The sequence below is a fragment of the Cetorhinus maximus genome, unplaced genomic scaffold (assembly GCF_964194155.1).
Source record: "Cetorhinus maximus unplaced genomic scaffold, sCetMax3.hap1.1 HAP1_SCAFFOLD_140, whole genome shotgun sequence".
Taxonomy (NCBI): domain Eukaryota; kingdom Metazoa; phylum Chordata; class Chondrichthyes; order Lamniformes; family Cetorhinidae; genus Cetorhinus; species Cetorhinus maximus.
The window spans coordinates 855,728-876,255 of NW_027596136.1; the positions used below are offsets into that span (position 1 = coordinate 855,728).

The 20,528-nt window shown below is 43.4% G+C and overlaps 1 protein-coding gene and 1 pseudogene across 2 annotated transcripts in view; one reads left to right on the forward strand and one right to left on the reverse strand.

Annotated features, from left to right (window-relative positions):
• LOC144672908 (serine protease inhibitor Kazal-type 4-like) overlaps positions 1-16,052 on the reverse strand; it is a 65,126-nt gene extending 49,074 nt beyond the window's left edge. The window contains exon 1 of one of the 2 annotated variants that reach the window (XR_013574202.1): positions 15,921-16,052. Coding sequence is in view for 1 of the 2 variants with exons in the window: in XM_078534911.1 (XP_078391037.1) it covers positions 15,921-16,006 (86 nt within the window). In the remaining variant the exon portion in view is untranslated. The remainder of the gene's footprint in view (positions 1-15,920) is intronic. The other variant, XM_078534911.1, reaches the window with a different exon arrangement.
• Positions 16,053-16,755: 703 nt separating this feature from the next.
• LOC144672904 (large ribosomal subunit protein eL28 pseudogene) lies at positions 16,756-19,805 on the forward strand (annotated as a pseudogene).
• Positions 19,806-20,528: the final 723 nt, after the last annotated feature.

Here is a 20,528-nt window from a genome sequence, read left to right on the forward strand (position 1 = left end):
TAATTGGTTGAAAGAGGGCTGTTTGTCAGGAAAGCTGGTTGTTTTTCTTAACATTGTACTATAGGATCCTTTACAATCACTCAAACTGGCAGACTGTGCCTCTGACATCTTGTCTGGAGGATGTCATCTGACAATGTGGCACTCCCTTGGCAGTGCACTGTTGTCTCAACCAAGTAAGGCTAAAACCCATAGATTTTTAGGTTCACAGGCAAGTGTATGACCAAATGTGCCAAGTTAACTCTGACAATGATAATCAGCTTTTTATCCAGCTTCTTGCTAATACTAATCCATTTAAATGATAAGGAACTCCCAGAGTGGGGCTATAAAACACAGACACAAACACAAAAACCACTAGCAGTCTCTACCAACATTACAACTCCTGCTTTATCCACGGCTATATTTTAATGCAAAGGTGATTGAGCAGAGGAAACTATGGCCCTTAAAGGATAATTCAGTAAACTTGGTATCCTGGCTCCGGTAACTGACTGTCAGAGATTTGGAGGGAAACCAGTGTATATTACAAGATTTTCTTGCCAATGAACTTGTTGATATGCCTTCGCAGTAGAGAACTCAAGATTTATATGATAGCATGGGAGGGGGCTGATCACAAGGTTCCGCAGAGAAAAATGTGGGTAAAAAAAACTACATATCAAACAGATTTTTAAACATTTTTCATCCTTTTTCAGGCTAAATGGTACGGATACCACAATGCTGCTAGATCAAGGATGCTGAAGAAATGATACAAACTGAAGTTCTCTTCTAAAACCTCGTAACTGAAGTATCAATAAATGAAATTGCATCTGGATTATGTGTCTTATCATTTTCTATCAACTGCTGGTGAAATTAAAGGGAATCTACAGTGCAGAATGAGTCCATTCGGCCCAACTGGTCTGTGCAGTTATTTATAGAGCACACAAACCTCATCCTGCCCTAATGACATTTGTCTTCTCTGTTCTCCATATTCCACTATTCCCCTCGTATTTATGTATCAAGCCTTCCTTTGTTTGCCTCAATTCTGTCTGCTTAAACCACTCTATGTGGCAGCAAGTTCCACACTCTCACCTCTCTCCGAGAGCGATAAAGCTCTCCCGGACAGATTAGTGCTATTGTCATGCTACTCAATTCTGGAGCACCTGTGCACAGTTTCCCTGGAAAATTCCACTTCAGAATAACATAGCCAAGTCCAGTTAATTCAAAGTTGTCTAGTTCCAAGATCCTGAATGATGACATTCACCTGCATTCTCCACCTCCACAGTACTTACAGTTGCCCCATTCCCAGTTTGTTGTTAATCCTAGGATTTACACTGTCCATCAGGCATTCACCTTTTTAAAACAGGGGTGAAAGGCAGTAACATTCGTGCCACATAAGTGTCAGGCAATGACCATCTCCAACAGGAGAGGATCTAACCATCTCCCCTTGACATTCAATGGCATTACCAACACTGAATCCCCCACTATCAACATCCTGGGGGTTACCATTGACCAGAAATGGAACTGGACTAGCTATATAAATACTATGGCTACAAGAGCAGGTCAGAAGTTGGAAATTCTGTGGCGAGTAACTCAATTTCTGACTCCCCAAAGCCTGTCCACCATCTACAAGGCACAAGTCAGGAGTGTGATGGAATAGTCTCCGCTTGCCTGGATGAGTGCAGCTCAAACAACACTGAAGAAGCTCGATACCATCCAGGACAAAGCAGCCCCGCTTGATTGGCACCCTGTCCACCACCTTAAACATTCACTCCCTCCACCACCGATGTACAGTGGCAGCAGTGTGTACCATATATAAGTTGCACTGCACCAACCCACCATGGCTCCTTCACCAGCACTTTCCAAACCTGCAACCTCTATCACCTAGAAGGTCGAGGGCAGCGAATGCATGGGAACACTATCACCTGCAAGTTCCTCTCCAAGCCACATACCAACCTGACTTGGAACTATTTTTTTTCTCAGAGGGTTGTGCGACTTTGGAGCTCTCTGCCTCAGCAGGTGGTGGAGGCGGGGTCACTGAATATTTTTAAGACAGAGGCAGATAGATTCTTATGAGGCAAGGGAATCAAAGGTTATGAGGGGTAGATGGGAATGTGGAATTCGAAACATAAACAGATCAGCCGTGATCTTATTGAATGGTAGAGCAGGCTTGAGGGGCTGAATGGCCTACTCCTGCTCCTATTTCCTAGGTTCGTATATACTGCTGATCTTATGATGGCGGGAAGGTATTTTTTAATTAAAGACTCCATGGTCAGCTATCGCATGGCTTAGCTGCAGTTCAGAATCACTTGTAGGGTAGAATCTGCTCCTGTGTTGCAATTGTCATGGCCTCCACTTTGTCCCCTTCCATGATGACCAGCAGGCTCTCTTCAAGGGGGGAAATAGGGTATGTGGGTAGGCTCTTCCTCTGTATAGCAGCCTATTGTTTGATATTGTGTACAGCCTTTGGCTGCAGGAGGGGTGTGTGCACGTGAAAGCCTTGAGATGTTTGAGGAAAGCAGCTGTCCCTGTTTCATAGCTGACTGTTCCAGGTTTATTGAAAGGTCACTGACCCGGAAATGTTAACTCCATTTCTCTCTCCACATGCTGCTTGACTTGCTGAGTCTTTCCAGTGTTAATGGTACATTAATTATATTATTAAGATTAAGGATATCCAGGTGAAGGGCATGGATTGATTAAATACCTTGAGCACATATTAAGAGGGGCCTTGTTTTAGTGACAGTACCCCATCAGGGGCTGTTTAGGAGGTGTCAGCTGTGGCTCAGTTCATAGCGCCCTCGCCTTTGAATCAGAGGGTTGTGGGTTCACGTCCCACTCCCGGAAACCAAGAACTGTGATTGTACTCGAAAAAGAGTTGCAATCTGTGACTGTTGATAACTCGAAAGAGTATCAGGGGCTGTTTACGCCCCCCTCTCATTAGTTTGTTTTATTGATTTTTTTTGCTTTGCTTCTTTAACAGAGAATATAAAGGGAATCCTGCAAGATAAGTTCTATCAAGAGGGGCCTTCAGAAAGAGCATATAAAGGGGGCCTTGCCTTCCCGTTCCACATGGAGGGGTTTCCTGTACAGGCTGCTGCTGCAGCGCACTCTTCACTTTCTCGCCCAGACATGCTGCGGCGTTCCGGAGGTAGCGCGGCCCCCAGTGGGGGGCTCTCTACGCGGAACTCCTCCCCCTAGCCGTCAGGGATTAGGCGTGGAGGGTGCTCCACGCAGCAGTCCCATACAATCGTAGGTTAAGATGGCTCATGGACTCTCAGGCTGCCTGTAATTCCGTAGCCTTGAGGAGTCCGCGTTTATATAAATTGTGTGAGGTTGCAGGCCCTTTTTGATCATCTGTAGGGCTGCTTCTCAATTTCTGACTGCACTTCAGCCTCGCCCTCCTGATCTTTGGTCACTCGGAGTGGAGGGAGGTGGACAGATCGGAGGACCTCCTCGTGGGTCCGCTCCTGGCCACTAACAGCTCCAGGCAATGGGCTGTGCAGGGGGTTGTTGGACCCGACTTTCTGCCCCTATTCCACGGCTACGTTGGTGCCTGGGTGTCCTTATGAAGGGAGCAGGCAGTGTCTATTGGTACGCTTGAAGCCTTCTGCAAGTGGTGGGCACCACAGGGGCTGGAGTGCATCATCAGCCCTGGGAACAACATTTTAATTTCATTAGATAAGTTTCCTTTAAAGTTTTGTCCTTTGTTACAGTGCCCCTTTAACCTTTGTTAATTAGTTTATTCTACTGGTTTACTGATTTCAAAAAGAGTATAAAGGGAGGTTTGGGGCAGGTTAGCTCAGTGTTGGTTGAATTTCTGTTCTGGCTGATGTAGACTTGGGGCCTGCCCCATGCTTGATGTTGAGCAGTGCCCCTTAAGCTATATAAACAATTGCCTTTCTCTAACAGTGAGAGATGCCTATAAAGAGGGTCTTCTGGGACACTAGGGGCAAAATTTTTAGCTTGGTGGCTGGGTGTGCGCCCAACACGCTCGAGTATGAATTGACGTGTGTTGAGATTGGGTGAGCACCCTGGTCCTGGTCGGTGGGCACGTGCTAGAGTCAGCAGCGCGCCCGCCGACAATTAAGAGGCCTGTTAAGGCCATTAAAGAATCAATTAAGTTCAATTTTTCGCCACCCGTCCAACCTTACAGTTGAGTCACATGAGGGACGTTTTATTACATTTTTCAATTCTTTATTTTTAAAAAAAAACTCTTCATCTCCCTGAGGCAGCTCTGTGCCCCACTCACCCTTCTCCCCCCTGCCCACACAGGCAGCTCTGTGCCCCGCTCACCCTTCTCCCCCCTGCCCACACAGGCAGCTCTGTGCCCCGCTCACCCTTCTCCCCCCTGCTCACACAGGCAGTGCTGAGCGCTGCCACTCACGTTTCATCCTGGGCCTTACTTGGCCTGCCAGCATGAAATCACCTTCCGGCCCCAGCCACCCCTGCCAAGCCTGCCCAACAGGGGCAAGATTCTACCCTCAGTGCTGGTTAGGGAAGAGGCAGGCATTTGTCATTTTGCATTCTGTAAATAAGCCTAAAGTATTATGTAAAAGGTTGGTGTCTGGTTTCCGACTTCACCAACTGGTTTCAGAATGAATTACATGGCCGCAGGGAATGACTGTCTAAAGGTGACAATTGGAAACTCATTTTTTTGTCAAACAGAAGACTGTAATCTGAGTTAATTTTGTGAAGAATGGTTGAAAGCAGGTGTAAATGTCAGGGTATGATTACCCATTGACCTTCTCTCAACCTGAACCTTGTGACCAGCGGAAAAATAAAGTGGATATGTGGAGACAGGTTATGTCCATACTGAAGGGAAAACAAAGTATGGGCTTGGCATTGTTGTTCCTAACAAAAGTAAAACCAGAAGCTAAGGGCGGCGAGTGGAGGGCGGGACCCGCTTGCCAACATGTCAGTCATTTTTTCTCTCGTCTTTACTTAATGTTTCGAACCTGAGCCGATCTCCCTGAGGCTGCACGTTGCCTCAGAGGGATCTGTGCGCTCTTTCGCGCGCATGCTGGCTCAGGGAATCCCTCCCGCTTACCCACGCAGGGAGTGCACAACATAAAATGGCAGCGCGCCCCCGACCGGGGGCTGGGGCGATCGGGAACCCATCTGCCTGCACCCGCTCCCACACATCCCCCCCCGGACAGGGGAAAAATGTTGCTCTAAGTATTTTGTGAGCTGGGTGCCTGTTAGTTGAATACTGAGGGCTTGGACCTTCTATGAAGCTTCATGAATGAAGCTGATGAGAAAGATGATCTATTCAATGCCCTATTCAATGCCCATGAGGCATGGTCAGGCTTTGATGGGTTTTTGAAAGACAGATGGTCATTCAGTAGAGGAATATGTCATGGACTTTAACAGACTGTAAAAGATTGCAGACTTTGGATCAAATATCTGCTGTTTTTTAAAAAATCCTGAGAAGCAGCCATTTCAAGCAGCCTTGATGGTGCAAATGGGACATTCTGTGGTGTTGCAAAGGATGGAGGACTCGATGATTGTGGCCTTTCAAGATTGTTCAGATATGGGGCACAGGTGTCAGTACAACAGAAGAGTTACAAAGGGAGGGGATGAGGATGACGGCATTTTAGCGGATTTGGATATCACAGCAGATGATGGGGAGACCGTGGTGCAGTGGTAATGTCACTGGACTAGTCTCCCCGAGACCCAAGCTAATGCTCTGGGGACTCGAGTTCAAATTCCATCATGGCAGCTGGTGCAATTTAAATTCAATTCAATCAATTAATCGGGAATTGAAAAGTAGCCTCAGCAACGGTGACCATAAGGCTAACATCGACTGTCGTTAAAAACCCATCCGGTTCACTAATCTTCTTCAGGGAAGGAAATCTGCCATCCCTAACCGGTCTGGCCTAAGAGTGACTCCAGACCCACAGCAATGTGGTTGACTCTTAACTGCCCTCTGAAATGGCCTAGCAAGCTACTCATTGCAAGGGCCATCAGAGATAGACAACACTAAATGCTGGCTTTGGCGGTGATGCCCTCGTCCCATGAAGGATTCAAGACAAAAGATGCCACAACCCCTGTTCTTTCAAAATGCTGCAAACTTTTTTCAAATATTTGTCTAATTTCCTTAAGTTGCTGTTGAATCTGCTTCTCCTGCATTTTCAGGCAGTGCATTACAGATCATCAGTGTTTTCTTTAAAAAAAACATTATTTTGACTCTGTTTATTTTATCAATTACCTTAAAATTGTTTCCTCTGGTTACCAAACAGTTTCTCTTCATTTCATTAATTTAACTAACAAGAAATGATCTTGGATCGGAAGATGTAGAGTCCCTATGGGTGGAAGTGAGAAATAACAAGGGGAAGACGACACTGGTGGAAGTGGGCTATAGGCTCCCTAACAGTAGCTATACTGTCGGACAGAGAATAAATCAGGGGATAACGAGGGCAGGTAATAAAGGCAGTACATTAATCATGGGTGACTTTAATCTTCACGTAGATTGAGATAGTCAAATTGGCAGAGGTAGCCACGAGCGAGAATTCAGAGGGCAGAATGTTTTGTGCCCAACCCGAACAGGAGCAAAATAATGCGCGATGACGTCGGCCGAGCGTCCCTACATCATCGCGCACACTTGCGATCTTTCGGCTGGCCAGCGCACTGAGAGGCCGCAGTGCACCCACCAACAATTAAGAGGCCTATTAAGGCCCTTAAGTAATTAATTAAGTTTCATTTTTTTACTGCCCGCTCAACCATTCAGTTGGTGGGTGGGTGAATAGGCCAGGCGGCCTTTGCATTTTTAACGAAACCTCATCCACGGGCGGGATGAGGTTTCTAACAGTTATTTAAAAAAGCAATTAAACATTTTTAACATCCTTCTTCACATGTCCCTCTTCATGTGACTGAGTTTATTTTTCATTTTAAAATCCTTCAGCTCCCTGAGGCAGCTCTGTGCCTTCAGGGAGCTTTCAGTGTGCCTCCCCCCGTGTATGTGCGCACTTCAGCGCTCATGCTCCTCCCGCCCCCCCCCCCCCCACCCCAGTAGCGCTGAGGCTCTCAGTGCGTCTTTCACACTGGCTGCCCGTTAATTGGCTAGCCAGTGTGAAATCGTGGTCGGACCCCAATCACGGGCGGCAGTCGGTCTCACAGCTGCTCCTGGACCCACCTGCCACACCCACCTGATGAGGGGAAAATCCTCCCCAGAGTGTATTCGGGACAGTTTCCTAGGGCAATATGTTGTGGATCCAACCAGAGATCAGGCTATTTTGGATCTGGTAATGTGTAATGAGGCAGGTTTAATAAATGATTTCAGAGTAAAAGATCCCCGAGGAAACAGTGACCATAACATGGTAAAATTTAGCATTCAGTTTGAGAGTGAGAAACTGTGCTAAACTTAAATAAGTGTAATTACAAAGGAATAAGGGTAGGGTTGGCTCGAGTGGACTAAGAAAGGAGCTTAGCAGATAAGATGGCTGATGAACAATGGCAGAACATTAAGAAAATAGCTCATGACTCACAACAAAAATATATCCCAGTGAGGAAGAAGAATTCTAGGAAGGGGATAAACCAACCATGGTTAACCAAGGAAGTTAAAGGTTAGTTTCAAATTGAAAGAAAAAACATACAATGTGGCAAAGGTTAGTAGTAACCCAGAGGATTGGGAAAGTTATAAAAACCAACAAAAGATGACCAAAAAAATAATAAAGAGGGAGAAAATAAGCTTTGAGGGTAAACTAGCAAGAAATATAAACATGGACAGTAAGAGCTTCTTGAAATATATGAAAAAGAAGTGAGAAGCCAAAGTGAACATAGGCCCCTTAGAGAATGAGGCTGGGGAAATAATAATGGGGAATCAGGAAATGGGAGAGGAGTTGAATAAATACTTTGCTTCAGTCTTCACAGTAGAAGACACTAATAGCATTCCAAAAATACTAAATAATCATGGGGCAAAAGGTGGGAAGGAAATAAATACAATAACTATCACCAGAGAAAAAGTACTAGGGAAACTAATGGGGCTAAAGGCCGATAAGTCCCCGGGACCTGATGGGTTGCATCCTAGGATATTAAAGGAAGTAGCTACAGAGATAGTGGATGCACTGGTAGTAATCTTCCAATAATCCTTAGATTCTGGAAAAGTCCCAGAGGATTGGAAAACTGCCAATGTAACACCCTTATTCAAAAAGGGAGGGAGACAAAAAACTGGTAACTATAGTCCAGTTAGCTTAACATCTGTCATTGGGAAAATGGTACAGTCTATTATAAAGGATGTTATAGCAGAGCATTTAGAATTACATAATCTAATCAAACAGAGTCAGCATGGCTTCATGAAGGGGAAATCATGCCTGACAAATTTATTAGAATTCCTTGAGGAGGTAACAAGCAGGATAGATAAAGGGGAAACAGTAATATATTTGGATTTCCAAAAGATATTCAATAAGGTTCCGCTCATAAGGCTACTTAATAAGAGCCCATGGTGTTGGGGGTAGTATATTTGCACGGACAGAGGATTGACTGACTAATAGAAGACAGAGAGTTGGGATAAGGGGGGCATTTTCAGGATGGCAACCTGTAACTAGTGGAGTGCCACAGGGATCAGTGCTGGGGCCACAATTATTTACAATATATATTAATGACTTGGACGAAGGAAGTGAATGTATATCGCCAAGTTTGAGGGTGACACAAAAATAGGTGGGAAGGCAAGTGGTGAGGATAACACAAGGAGTCTACAGAAGGATATAGACAGGCTATGTGAGTGGGCTAAAATTTGGCAGATGGAATATAATGTGGGAAAATGTGAGGTTATGCACTTTGGCAGGAAGAATAGAGGAGCTGAATATTATTTAAATGGAGAAAGACTGCAGAAAGCTGCAGCACAGAGGGATTTGGGGGTCCTCGTGCATGAATCACAAAAAGCTAACATACAAGTTCAGCAGGTAATAGGGAAGGCAAATGGAATGTTGGGCTTTATTTCAAAGGGAATGGAGTATAAAAATAGGGAAGTCTTGCTAAAACTATACAAGGCACTAGTTAGACCACAACTAGAATACTGTGAACAGTTCTGGTCCCCTTATCTAGGGAAAGATACACTGGCATTGGAGGCAGTCCAGAGAAGGTTCACTAGGTTGATCCCGGGGATGGAGGGGTTTTCTTATGAGGAGAGGTTGAATAGGTTGGGCCTGTACTCATTGGAGTTTAGAAGAATGAGAGGTGATCTTATTGAAACATAAGATTCTTAGGGGGCTTGACAGGGTAGATGCTGAGAGGTTGTTTCCCCTTGTGGGAGAATCTAGGACCAGAGGGCATAATCTCAGAGTAAGGGGTCACCCATTTAAAATGGAGATGAGGAGGGATTTCTTCTCTCAGAAGGTAGTCAATCTGTGGAATTCTTTACCGCAGAGGGCTGTAGAGGCTGGGTGGTTAAGTATATACAAAGTTGGGATAGACAGATTTTTAATCAGTAAGGGAATCAAGGGTTATGGGGTAAAGGCAGGAAAGTGGAGTTGAGGATTATCAGATCAGCCATGATCTCATTGAATAGAAGAACAGACTCGATGGGCCAAATGGCCTACTTCTGCTCCCACGTCTTATGGTCTTATTTACTTTTCTGGTTTTGAAGATCTATTAAACCTTCTCTTTACATTCTCTGGTCTCGGGAGAACAACCCCAATTCTCAAGTCGTTCCTCACCTCTGCTGCCATCCTAGTAAATCTCTCTGCACCCCTTCCAAGGCCTTGGACATCTATGCTATAGTATGGCTGCCACTGGCCTCGGTACTCCAGCTGGAGCCTAACCAGTGCTTCATAACTTCCTTGTTTTGAGATCCTCTATAAAGCAAAGGATCCCATGTGCCTTTTTTTAACAGCCTTCTCAACTTGTCCTGCCATCTTCAAAGGTGTGAATGCACCTTCAGATCCATGTTCCTGCACCGCCTTTAAAATTGTACCATTTCGTTCATATTGCTCCTCCTTATTCTTTCTACCAAATGCATCACTTAACAACTTCTCTGGGTCAAATCTCATCCACCACGTTTTCACATTTCACCAATCTGTCCTCTTGACGTCTGCTGCTACCTCCTGACTTTATTACATTTCTCAGCTTTGTGTCTTCTGCATACTTTGAAATTATGCCCTGCATACCCAAGTCCAGATCTTGAATATATATTGAAAATAGCATTGTTCCTGATACCAAATACTACGTACTTGCCTCCAGTCTGAAAAGCAGCCATTTATCACTGCTTTCTGTCCCTTGTACAATTCTGTATCCATGCAGCCACTCTCCCTTTAATACCAAGAAGTTTAATTTTTGCAAGCAATGCTTATCTGATGCTTGTCAAGCCCATTTTGAGATTCCACGGGCAGGATTTTGCCGTCGGCAAATGGGGGGGGGGCCTGCTCGCCGACGTGTAAAATGGCGCGCGGTGATGTCAGGCGGAACTCCCGATGTCACCGTGCCCCATTTAAATTTTCAGGTAGGCGGGGGCTCAGCAAAATCAGCTGTGCACCCACCGACCTGTCAATGGCCAATTAATGTCCACCCTTAAGGCTGGCGGGCAGGCCAGGAGCCCTGATGGGAATTAGAAAAAGCATTAAACCTCATCCACGGGCAGGATCAGGTTTCATGTAGGTTTTTAAAATTTAAATTTAAATTATGGACACGCCCAACTCATGTGACAGTGTCTCATGAGGGGACATGTCAGGGAATTTTTTTTTTCTATTTTTAATATTTTTGACAGTAGCGGTGATCTCCCTGAGGCAGCACTTAGCCTCAGGGAGATGAGTGCGTTCCTTCGTGCGCATGCGCAAAAGAGCACACTCTCAGGTTTAGGGATTCCCCTCCCCGCCCGCACAGGGAGCGCATAGCACTTCCATGTGGATGTCACGCCTTAATTGGCTCGCCCAGTTAAAATGGCGGCACGTCCCCGATTGGGGGCGCTGATCAGAGGCGCGCCTCTGATTGCCCGCACTTCAACTTCACCCCCGACGGGAGGGAAAATCCTGCCCCATATACTCATCAACTATCTCCGTACTTCATCAAAGTAGCTGATCAAGTTAGGCAAACAAGATTTGCCTTTACCATAAGATAAAAGCAAAAAACTGCGGATGCTGGAAATCCAAAACAAAAACAAAAATACCTGGAAAAACTCAGCAGGTCTGACAACATCTGTGGAGAGGAATACTGTTCTGTTGAAGAGTCATTCGGACTGGAAATGTTAACTGTGTTCCTCTCCGCAGATGCTGTCAGACCTGCTGAGTTTTTCCAGGTATTTTTGTTTTGCCTTTACCATGCTGACTTTCATCTGTTAAACCCATAATTTCCTAAAGCCAATGGATTTTATTCCCGGATTATTGTTTCTAAAAGTTTGTCCATCACTGATGTCAGATTAACTGGTCTGTATTTGCTGGGTTTATCCCTCTTCTTCCACAGGAGCACATATGCAATCCCCTAGTTCTCTGCTACTGTCCCCATGTCCCAGGAGGATTGGGAGATTGTGGCCAGAGCCTCCATAATTTTCTCAAACCTAGAATACAACCCACCTGGATGGGGTGACTTTTCTAATTTGAGTGCTACCAAATTTTAAGACCTTTCATCTTTCTATTTTCATCCTATCTAATATCCCTACTTCTTTCTCCTTTGCTATGACATTGGATTGCATAAAGAGGAACATAGGAACAGGAGGGGGACATTTAGTTCCCTTGAATCTGTTCCACCATTCAATTAGATCATGCCTGATCTGTATCTCAACTTCCTTTATCCACCTTAGTTCAGTACCCCTTCAGACCCTTATCTAACAAAAAAACTATCCATCTCATTTTTGAACTTCTTTTTGAAAGGGTGTTCTAGATTTCCATTTACCCTTTTGTGTGAAGAAATGCTCCCTGACATCTCCTCTGATCCAGCTGTAATTTTAAGGTTATGCCCCTCTGTTCTGGACTCCGCCACCACTGACATGAAAGATTGATTGGATCCATTATTTCAGGAGGTGAAATGTAAAAGAAACTTATTCAAAAATGACCAGTGATCTCAACTTTACAAGCAAGGTTCTGGCTAATAGATGTCACCGTTTCTCTAGGTGAGAGGCAATGCCAAATTTCTTAAACTGTGCAAGGAATTACCCACTCACTCGGAGCTGCCTCACACAAGGCTGGTGAATGGAAATCTATTTGAAATGCTCAAATGCATCCTGTGTTCCACGGTTTCTATCACCAAGACTCATAATACCTCAAAAAAGTGTCAAACTTATGTGGGGGAGCCTTTGGAAACAAATCTAGAGTTACATGTCAGAGTTTAGTTGTACTATTATCACCAAGTCAGCTTTTTGTGGGCCCGTGGCCAATTCCAAGACTTCAGCGATACTGTGATACTGTCTATTGGATGAGATGTTAAACAAAGGCCCTGCTGGCTTGATGTAGAAGATCCTGCGGCACTACTTGAAAAGCAAGAGAGTTCTCCTGGTTTTTTGGCCAAAATTTATACTTTGATCAACACCATCAAAACAGATGAACTGATTATTTATTTTATTTCTGTAAGGGGTTCCACCATCTTCTCAAAGGCCATTAGGGATGGGCTATAAATGCTGGCCTAGCCAGTGATGCCCACATGCTGTGAATGAATAGAAAAAAAAGGCCTATATAACAAATGACTACCACCTAAAATGCAATTTATTTTTATAAGAGACACTTAGGATGCCGTACGAATGTGAAAGGCACCATACAAAAGCAAATTCTTTCTTTGAAGACCCCTTCAGAGATTTCTCAATCACTTATCGCTAAAAGAATGCAATGTTATTTATTTTTTCCTTGTAATATCAATGATGGAACATCGGGTATGCTTTCAGATTATGTTATCACAAGCTTATGCATCAATATTTTCAGTTGAGCTCCTACATCATAGACAGGGTGTCAGTTTTACATTTCACAGATTGAACTAAAGATTGTGATCCCGAAATGTGGATTTTAAAAAAATCTAGGAACTTCATTTAGTAAAAATGCAATTAAACACTGGAAAGCCATGGCCCTGGTCACAGGCCCATGTTCTAGGCTATTGCTGAGCTGTCAGATTTTTTTCTGAGTGCCAGATTTTGGGGGCTGCATAAGATTGCTTGGAGATATTTGTTAGCTTTTGCCCATTTTTGAGGTTGCTATAAATGCACATAAGCATAGGATGGATGTAGGGTGAAGCCCCATTTACAATACCTTCACCAAGTACCTAGGGCTAAATTCAAACCCAGGTCCCTGAGATGAAAGGCAATGTTCTTACATGGCTGTGACTGCAATTTCATTCAGCTATCTGTCTGAGTGTTAATGTATTACAAACCATTCCTTATAAGGTCTTAAAGAAATGTTTAGTCATTCATTCACCACATGATGCAAGTGACTGGCATATATATCGAGCGATGTCATGAACATGTCAAGGTGTGCGATTGTATAAATACCATCTGCATGGAGCTGTTTAAATCACTTCCAGGAACTTCACAATGAAGATGGATGGAGCTTTTCTCATCACTACTCTGTTTTTTGTTTTCACTAGTGAGTGATATTTATACCTGTATATGATGAATTATCACTTAATATTTGTAGAATAAGCAACTGCGAGGAAATGGGTTTTATTTATATCAGAATTACTGTTTAGAAGATGTTAAAATCTTGTGTTGATAGGGTTTGACATTTTTAAATTACAAACTTTTAATGATTTAATTTAAACTATTTTCATCTTGATCTTTCTGTCAATAAATGGAGAAGTCTGAGAAATGTTGATATTGCGGGAAGAGTTTTATTAAAATCTAAACGGTTTGCTCATTATTACTGAAGGAACCAACCCCATTCCAAATGCAAACTGGTATACTCAGGATTGTATTGTGGAGAAAGGATGGGAAAGTTTAAAGGTAGTTCCTGGCTAACGGAAGACAATCTAAGAAGTTATTATTTGAGGCAGTCAGAACCTTTTGATGGTGTGATATATTAAATGATGTGATATAGTTCAGTGAGAATCTCCACTACTTTCAAAAGGCCTTTCACTCAAAAACAGTGTTTTCAAGTTGTCTATGATTTCAATTAATGATCTGCATGTTTTTCTATTTCAGGCATGGCCACTACAGCTGAGGGTTCTGCTGGCATTGAGGTGCTCCAAGGTTTAATTATTTGTTTGTTCTGAATTACCCTCACCACCACATATTTATATATACATATATATAAATATATATATATATATCAGTTTCATAGTCCATTACTTTAGTGAACTTGCTTCTTATTTTAATATAAAAGATGACTGGTTTGCTGGTCTGAATTCTAATCTAGCGATCTTGTCTCTCTCAGCCTAAATGTCAAGATTTCCCGTTTCATCCGGTCTGTCCCTTGTTCTTACAGCCGTTGTGTGGCACAAACGGTGTGACTTACAGAAATCTCTGTAATCTGTGTTCCTATAACTGGTAAGTATCCTTTTCATTTTGTCATCTTGGACAGTTTTTAGCAAATATCCGTATTGTGAACAAAACAAAACCGAGTCAGTAAATCAAGTAACATTCCATGTCTCAGACAAACATAGGGAGTTTTATATTTTTATACTAGTGTTGCATTGAGCCATACACGAGGAAGATCTCTGGCTTGTGCTAAGGTAGCTGACTTTTGCAGACTTTGCATCAAAACGCGATTAGGTTTGGTCCTAATATATAGAGTAGCATGTTGACAATTACTATCACAGTTCATACAAGAACAACAATTGTTTGAGGAAACTACTGAAGAGCTACCATTTCCCACCAAATTACACCACACAGGGGCCTGCCTCCAGGAGCAAAAAATACCCAAGAATTTACACTAGGAAAAAATGAGCAGCTGAAGATCAAATGGGTTTTAGCAAAAGGACAAATATGCACTTCGAAATCTTAAATTCACTTAGAAAACTTTCAAAATAGAAATGATTATTAAATCTGATGTAGAGCTAGAGCAGTGAAGGAGGCCATTATACTGACTTTTTGAAAGAGCCATCCTGTAAGTTCTGACACCCCTGCTCTTTCCTCATAGCTTTCTTTCTAAAGAATTCTGAAATACATAATGTTACTGTACCAATATTTATAATGATGCTGACAGACTTACCGTATCATCGTGCTCTCTCACAAATGATGTGTAAAGGAAGATACAACATGCTCAATTACCACCCACACCCAAATACCAATGAATGGAGCATGACAATGATTAAACCGTCAAAACATGGGGCAGAATTTTCCATTCAGCGTACGGGCGCATGCCCGACATGCCGAAACATTAAATGATGCGCGATGACGTTGGGCGTGCATCCCGACATCATCGCGAAGTTGCGTGATATTTTGTTCGGCGGGCACACGCCAGAGTTGGCTGCGCGCCTGCCAATGATTGATAGGCCTATTAAGCCCATTAACCAGGTAATTAACCTGAATTTTACGCTGCCTGTCCAACCTTACGGCTGGCGGGCAGGTGAAAAGGCCAAGCGGCCTTTACATTTTTTAGGAAACCTCATCCACGAGTGGGATGAAGTTTTCTAAAGCTTTTACACATTAAATGAAAACGCTCCTCGAAAAATAAAAACATGTCCCATCTCATGTGGCACAGTCACATGTGAGGGGACATGTTTCATTGAAATTTTTATGTATTTATTTACTTTTTAAAAAAGCGCTTCAATCTCCCTGAGGCAGCTCCGTGCCTCAAGGAAATTGAGGCGCTCTTTCGCGCACATGCACGAAAGAGCGCTGGACCCGACTCTCCCTCCTCCTCCCCTCTCCCCCCGCACAGTTAGCTCAGTGTTACTGCTCATGATCCACGCAGGGTGGGCCTTAATTGGCCGGCCCGTGTGAAATCACGGTGCAGAGCGGATTGCAGGTGGCATTCAGCTCCGTGACCACCCCCGCCCACCGAATGGAAAATCCTGGCCATGATCTTTTCCCTCATCTATACGCAATGAAAATCTTATTTCTTTTAATGCTTCTCATATATAGCCTTTTAATGTCTCCTTACTTTTTAATGGATCCAGCCTTCATCCTTCCCATGTTAGAAGTAACTCTCTCATTTCCTCCTTTGCTTTTCCTGGCCAGTGGGACCATGGGGTTAAGTTGAGAGAAACAGTGCTTGGTTCCAGTGACAGGCTGGACAGTAAAATCTGGTTTCAAGCACAATGAAAATGATGTCAGGCAAGGCATCATCAGCCATTATCATTATAATCACAGTTAGCTCAGCAATCTCCCTCCATTAAAGGCAACACAGAACCAAAAAGATATTTTAAAATCCAGCATGATATTAACAGGAGATTTTTCAACTGGATTGAGAACTGGAAGATAGAAGTATGTAGTCAAGGAAGTTTGGAAGGTACAGCATGCACTCATTGGACACCATGTGGAGCATATGATAACCTGATGGAGGTCTTTAAGATTATGAAAGGGTTTGATAAACCAGACGCAATGTTGCCACTTATGGGGAAAACAGAAACAGGCAGCACAAATATGAGGTAGTCACTAACAAATCCAACAGGAAATTCAGGAAAGCCTCTTTACCCAGAGAGTGGTGAGAATGTGGAACTCACTATCACATGGAGTGGCTGAGGCAAATAGCATAAATGCATTTAAGGGGAAATTTAATGAACACATCAGAGAGAAAGGAATAAAAGGTTATGCCACCAGGGTGAGATGAAGGAGGAGGAGAGAAGGCTCCAGTGGGGCATAAACATCGGCATAGACTGGTTGACCTGAATGCTCTGTACATCCTGTAACAAAGGAATTATGCTGTATTCCTCTAAGTCGAGTGATCCTGAGGGTAGAAAAGGCAGAACCATTTACCTCCAGAGGTCCCCACAGTAATGTATTCTAATGCATACCTGAGGGCTATAACAAGAAGCTACATGTGTGGCTACCGCTCACATGAAGCCAAAGGGAAAGTAATGGGAGCATCTAGCAGAAAGTACAGTTTCAATCATGTGACTCACCTGCTGAGGCTGATGGAAGCTTGGCTATGAGAGGTCAACGTTAGACTTTGGCTGACTGTGTTGCTGAACAAGGAAATTGCTAGTCTGGCTGTGGGAAGTGGTGGGAAAATCAATTAATAAATAACTGCCTCTGCATGCGTCTCCATCTATTACTTTACCGCTTAGCTCACCTTGTAGCTGCAGTGCCAGTGTCACTGTGTTAAATATGTTTAACAGTAAGTACACACTGTGAAAGATACATACAGGATAAGAGGAGATAACTGTGTCTAAATGGAGCTGCAGGTGGACCATCAATTGATTAACATTTCCACTCTATTTCAGGGGAACTGGCTTTAAGGTTAAAATTTTTCATGAAGGACAGTGTGACACTGAAACTGGAGCAAATGAAATAAAATCAAAAAGATCTAAAATGTACTGAAATATATCTTCAAAAAATGTCAGCTGTTGAATGCTAAATAAAATTAAATTTCACCTAAAAATGTGTTGGTGTTTTATTTGTAAGAATATAAAACCTAGGCGCAGGAGTAGGTGTCATGGCTGCTTGAGCATGCCCCACCATGTTGTAAAATCATGGCTGATCTTCAACTCCACTTATGATTTCTATGATTCTATCTGGCGATCTCAAGCTTGAATATATTCAATAACTGAGCATCCACAGCTCTCTGTAGTAGAGAATTCCAGAGATTCACAACCCTGATTGAAGGAATTTCTCCTCATTTCAGTCCTGAATGGCCAACCCCTTATCCTGTGACTATGTACCTTAGTTCAATACTTTCCAGCCAGGGAAAACATCAGCGTCCACATTATCAAGCCTTTTCAGAATCTCCTCATAAAACAACCCACTCCTCCCAGGGATCAATCTCGTGAACCTTTGTTCTCATGCAAGTATATCCTTCCCTAGGTAAGGAGACCAAAACCGTGCACAATACTCCAGGTGTGGTCTCACCAAAGCCCTATCCAATTGCAGCAAGGCTTTCTTACTCCTATACTCCAACCCCCCTTGTCATAAAGGCCAACATATTATTTCCCTTCCTGGTTACTTGCTCTACCTGCAAGTTAAGCTTCTGTGTTTCGTGCAGGACACCCAAATCCTTCTGAAAACAAATATTAATAGTTTTTGCTGTCCTTCCTACCAAAGTGAATAATCTCACATTTCCTTCCATTATATGCCACCTTCTTGCTCAGCTACTTATCCATACCTCTTTGGAGATTCTTTGCATCCTCCTCACAGCTTACTTTTCTACCTAGCTTTGTATAGTTGGTCAATGCGGATAGGTTCCACCTTGTCCCTTCATTTAAGTCATTAATATAGATTATAAATAGCTGAGGCCCTAGCACTGATCCTTGTGGCACCCCCATTAGTAACAGCCTGCCGGCCTGAAAATGAACCGTTTCTTCATACTCTGCTTTCTGGTTTTTAATGAATCCTCAATCCAATCTAATACAGGATATATTACCCCCAATGCACAACAACCTTTCATGTAGAATCTTGTTGAATGTCTTTTGAAACTCCAAATATACTACTACATCCAATGGCTCCCCTTTATCCACTCTGCTAGTTATACCCTCAATAAACTTATCAATCTGTCCAACACTATTTGCATTTCATAAAACCATGTAATGATATTTTAAATGTAATGTTATCACTTCCTTAATAATGGATTTGAGCATTTTCGTCGTGACAACCGATGTCAGACAAATAGCCTGCAGTTCCATTTGCTCTCTCCCTCCTTTCTTGAATAATGGTATCACATTTGCTATGTTCCAATCCACTGGAACCGTTCCAGAAATGAGGGAATTTTGGCAGATCACAACCAGTGGATCCACTATCTCTACAAGAGGTCTTTTTAGAATACTAGGATGTGGGCCATTAGGTTCAGGGGATTTGTCATCTTTTATACCATTACTTTTTCACAATTTGAGAAGAGATGGTGAAGAAGCCAATATGAGGGGCAGCTGGTTAAATTAAAATGTGTTTCATAACGAGACACTGAAGCTTGGGAGCTTCCAGCAGTAGATGTGCATGTCCCATGAGAATGAATGATGCTGAAAGAAACTAAGAAACTTGCAGGGCATGTGCAAAAGGAAGATTGTACTGGATAGAATGTACTGAGGTGTGAACAAAAAAGTCACCTTCCCCTTAATGAAAAGCCTTACCATTCAGTGCCTTAACTTTCCCATTCTGAAGAGGGCAAGTGAAGTTCTTCAATCACTGCAGCCATACGTGTTGCATACTGCAGCCAGTGCTATCTGCTGACATGCTTTGTATCCAACGGTTTTGGAGACCTTTTTTGCTCAATGCAACATAGTGTTGCCATCCATCTGTCCACAGCTAAAAGCAGAGCTTCTATGTTTTCCCCATCAAACCAGAGAGTCTCTTTCCTTCTTTGTTTTCCCTCCAAAGGAGCAGAAAACCATTCTTATGGAATGGAATTTCATAACTAACAAAGAGGGTTTCCATCTGTGTGCTTCCGTGTGTACCCAAAGTCTACTCACTCTATTCGAATGAGGGCCATCAGTAAATCCAGGTGCCAGCAATCTGCCATAGCACAGTTCTGGTACCCAGCGGCGACGAGGGGGGCAGGCAGTTAAACAAGTCATCTCGTCTCCAATGGACGATCATCCCGAACTGCTCCGGTTTCCTAATTAAAAGGAACAAGCAGGTCTATAGCACTGAGCCCAACAACCTGAAGTCCAGAAACTCTTTCCATCACAATGGGCTTATTCACTGCAAAACTGTAGGTGTAGAGCCAGGAGTCAATGGAAAAGGAGTGGTGGTTGTCCTCAGAAAGCGGGCAGGTCAACGCAAACCAATAACATCCTATGGAGAGATCACCATCAACAAGAAGGGCCACGCTACCCTAAACAGTTTGCGACACATCATCCATAAGAACAACTACTGAAAGGATCTTCGCATGGCTGCACTTTGTCGTGACAGTGCTATTCTGAAGAGTCAGGAGCCAGTTGTGGTCAAGAAGAAGTACACTCGGGCTATCAAGAGTGCATGAACTTGTAAAAGATTTGACATGATTCGTAATAAGGGAAAATTTTAAGTAAAAATACAAGCATTAATCTGATCCTAGTTGGTGCCTTTTGGAAAAGTCAGTGGGCAGGATTTTTCAGTCAGTGTGTGGGGGCGGGCCCGACATGCTGACGTGTAAAACGACACACAATGACATCGGGCGCACGTTCTGACGTCATCGCGCTGTCTCGCCATGTTTCATTTGGCGGGCTTGAGTCGGAGTCGGCTATATGCCCGCCGATATTTAAACGGCCTATTAAGGCTGTTAAGGAAGTGATTAAGGTAATTGTTAACGCTGCCCGTCCAACCTTACGGTTGGCGGGCAGGCGAACAGGCCAAGCGGCCTTTGCGTTTTTTAGGAAACCTCATCCACGAGCGGGAAGAGGTTTCCTAAAGCTTTTATTAATTTAGTAAATAGTTTTTCCTACATTTAAAAACATGTCCCATCGCATGTGACACAGTCACATGAGGGGGCATGTTTAAATAAATTTTTAGTCCATGTATTTAAAATATTTTCAGCAGCGATTCAATCCCTCTGAGGCAGCTCTGTGCCTCAGGGAGATTGAAATGCTCCTTCACGCTGGCCCTGACTCTCTCTCCTCCCCCTGCCCGCACAGGTAGCGCT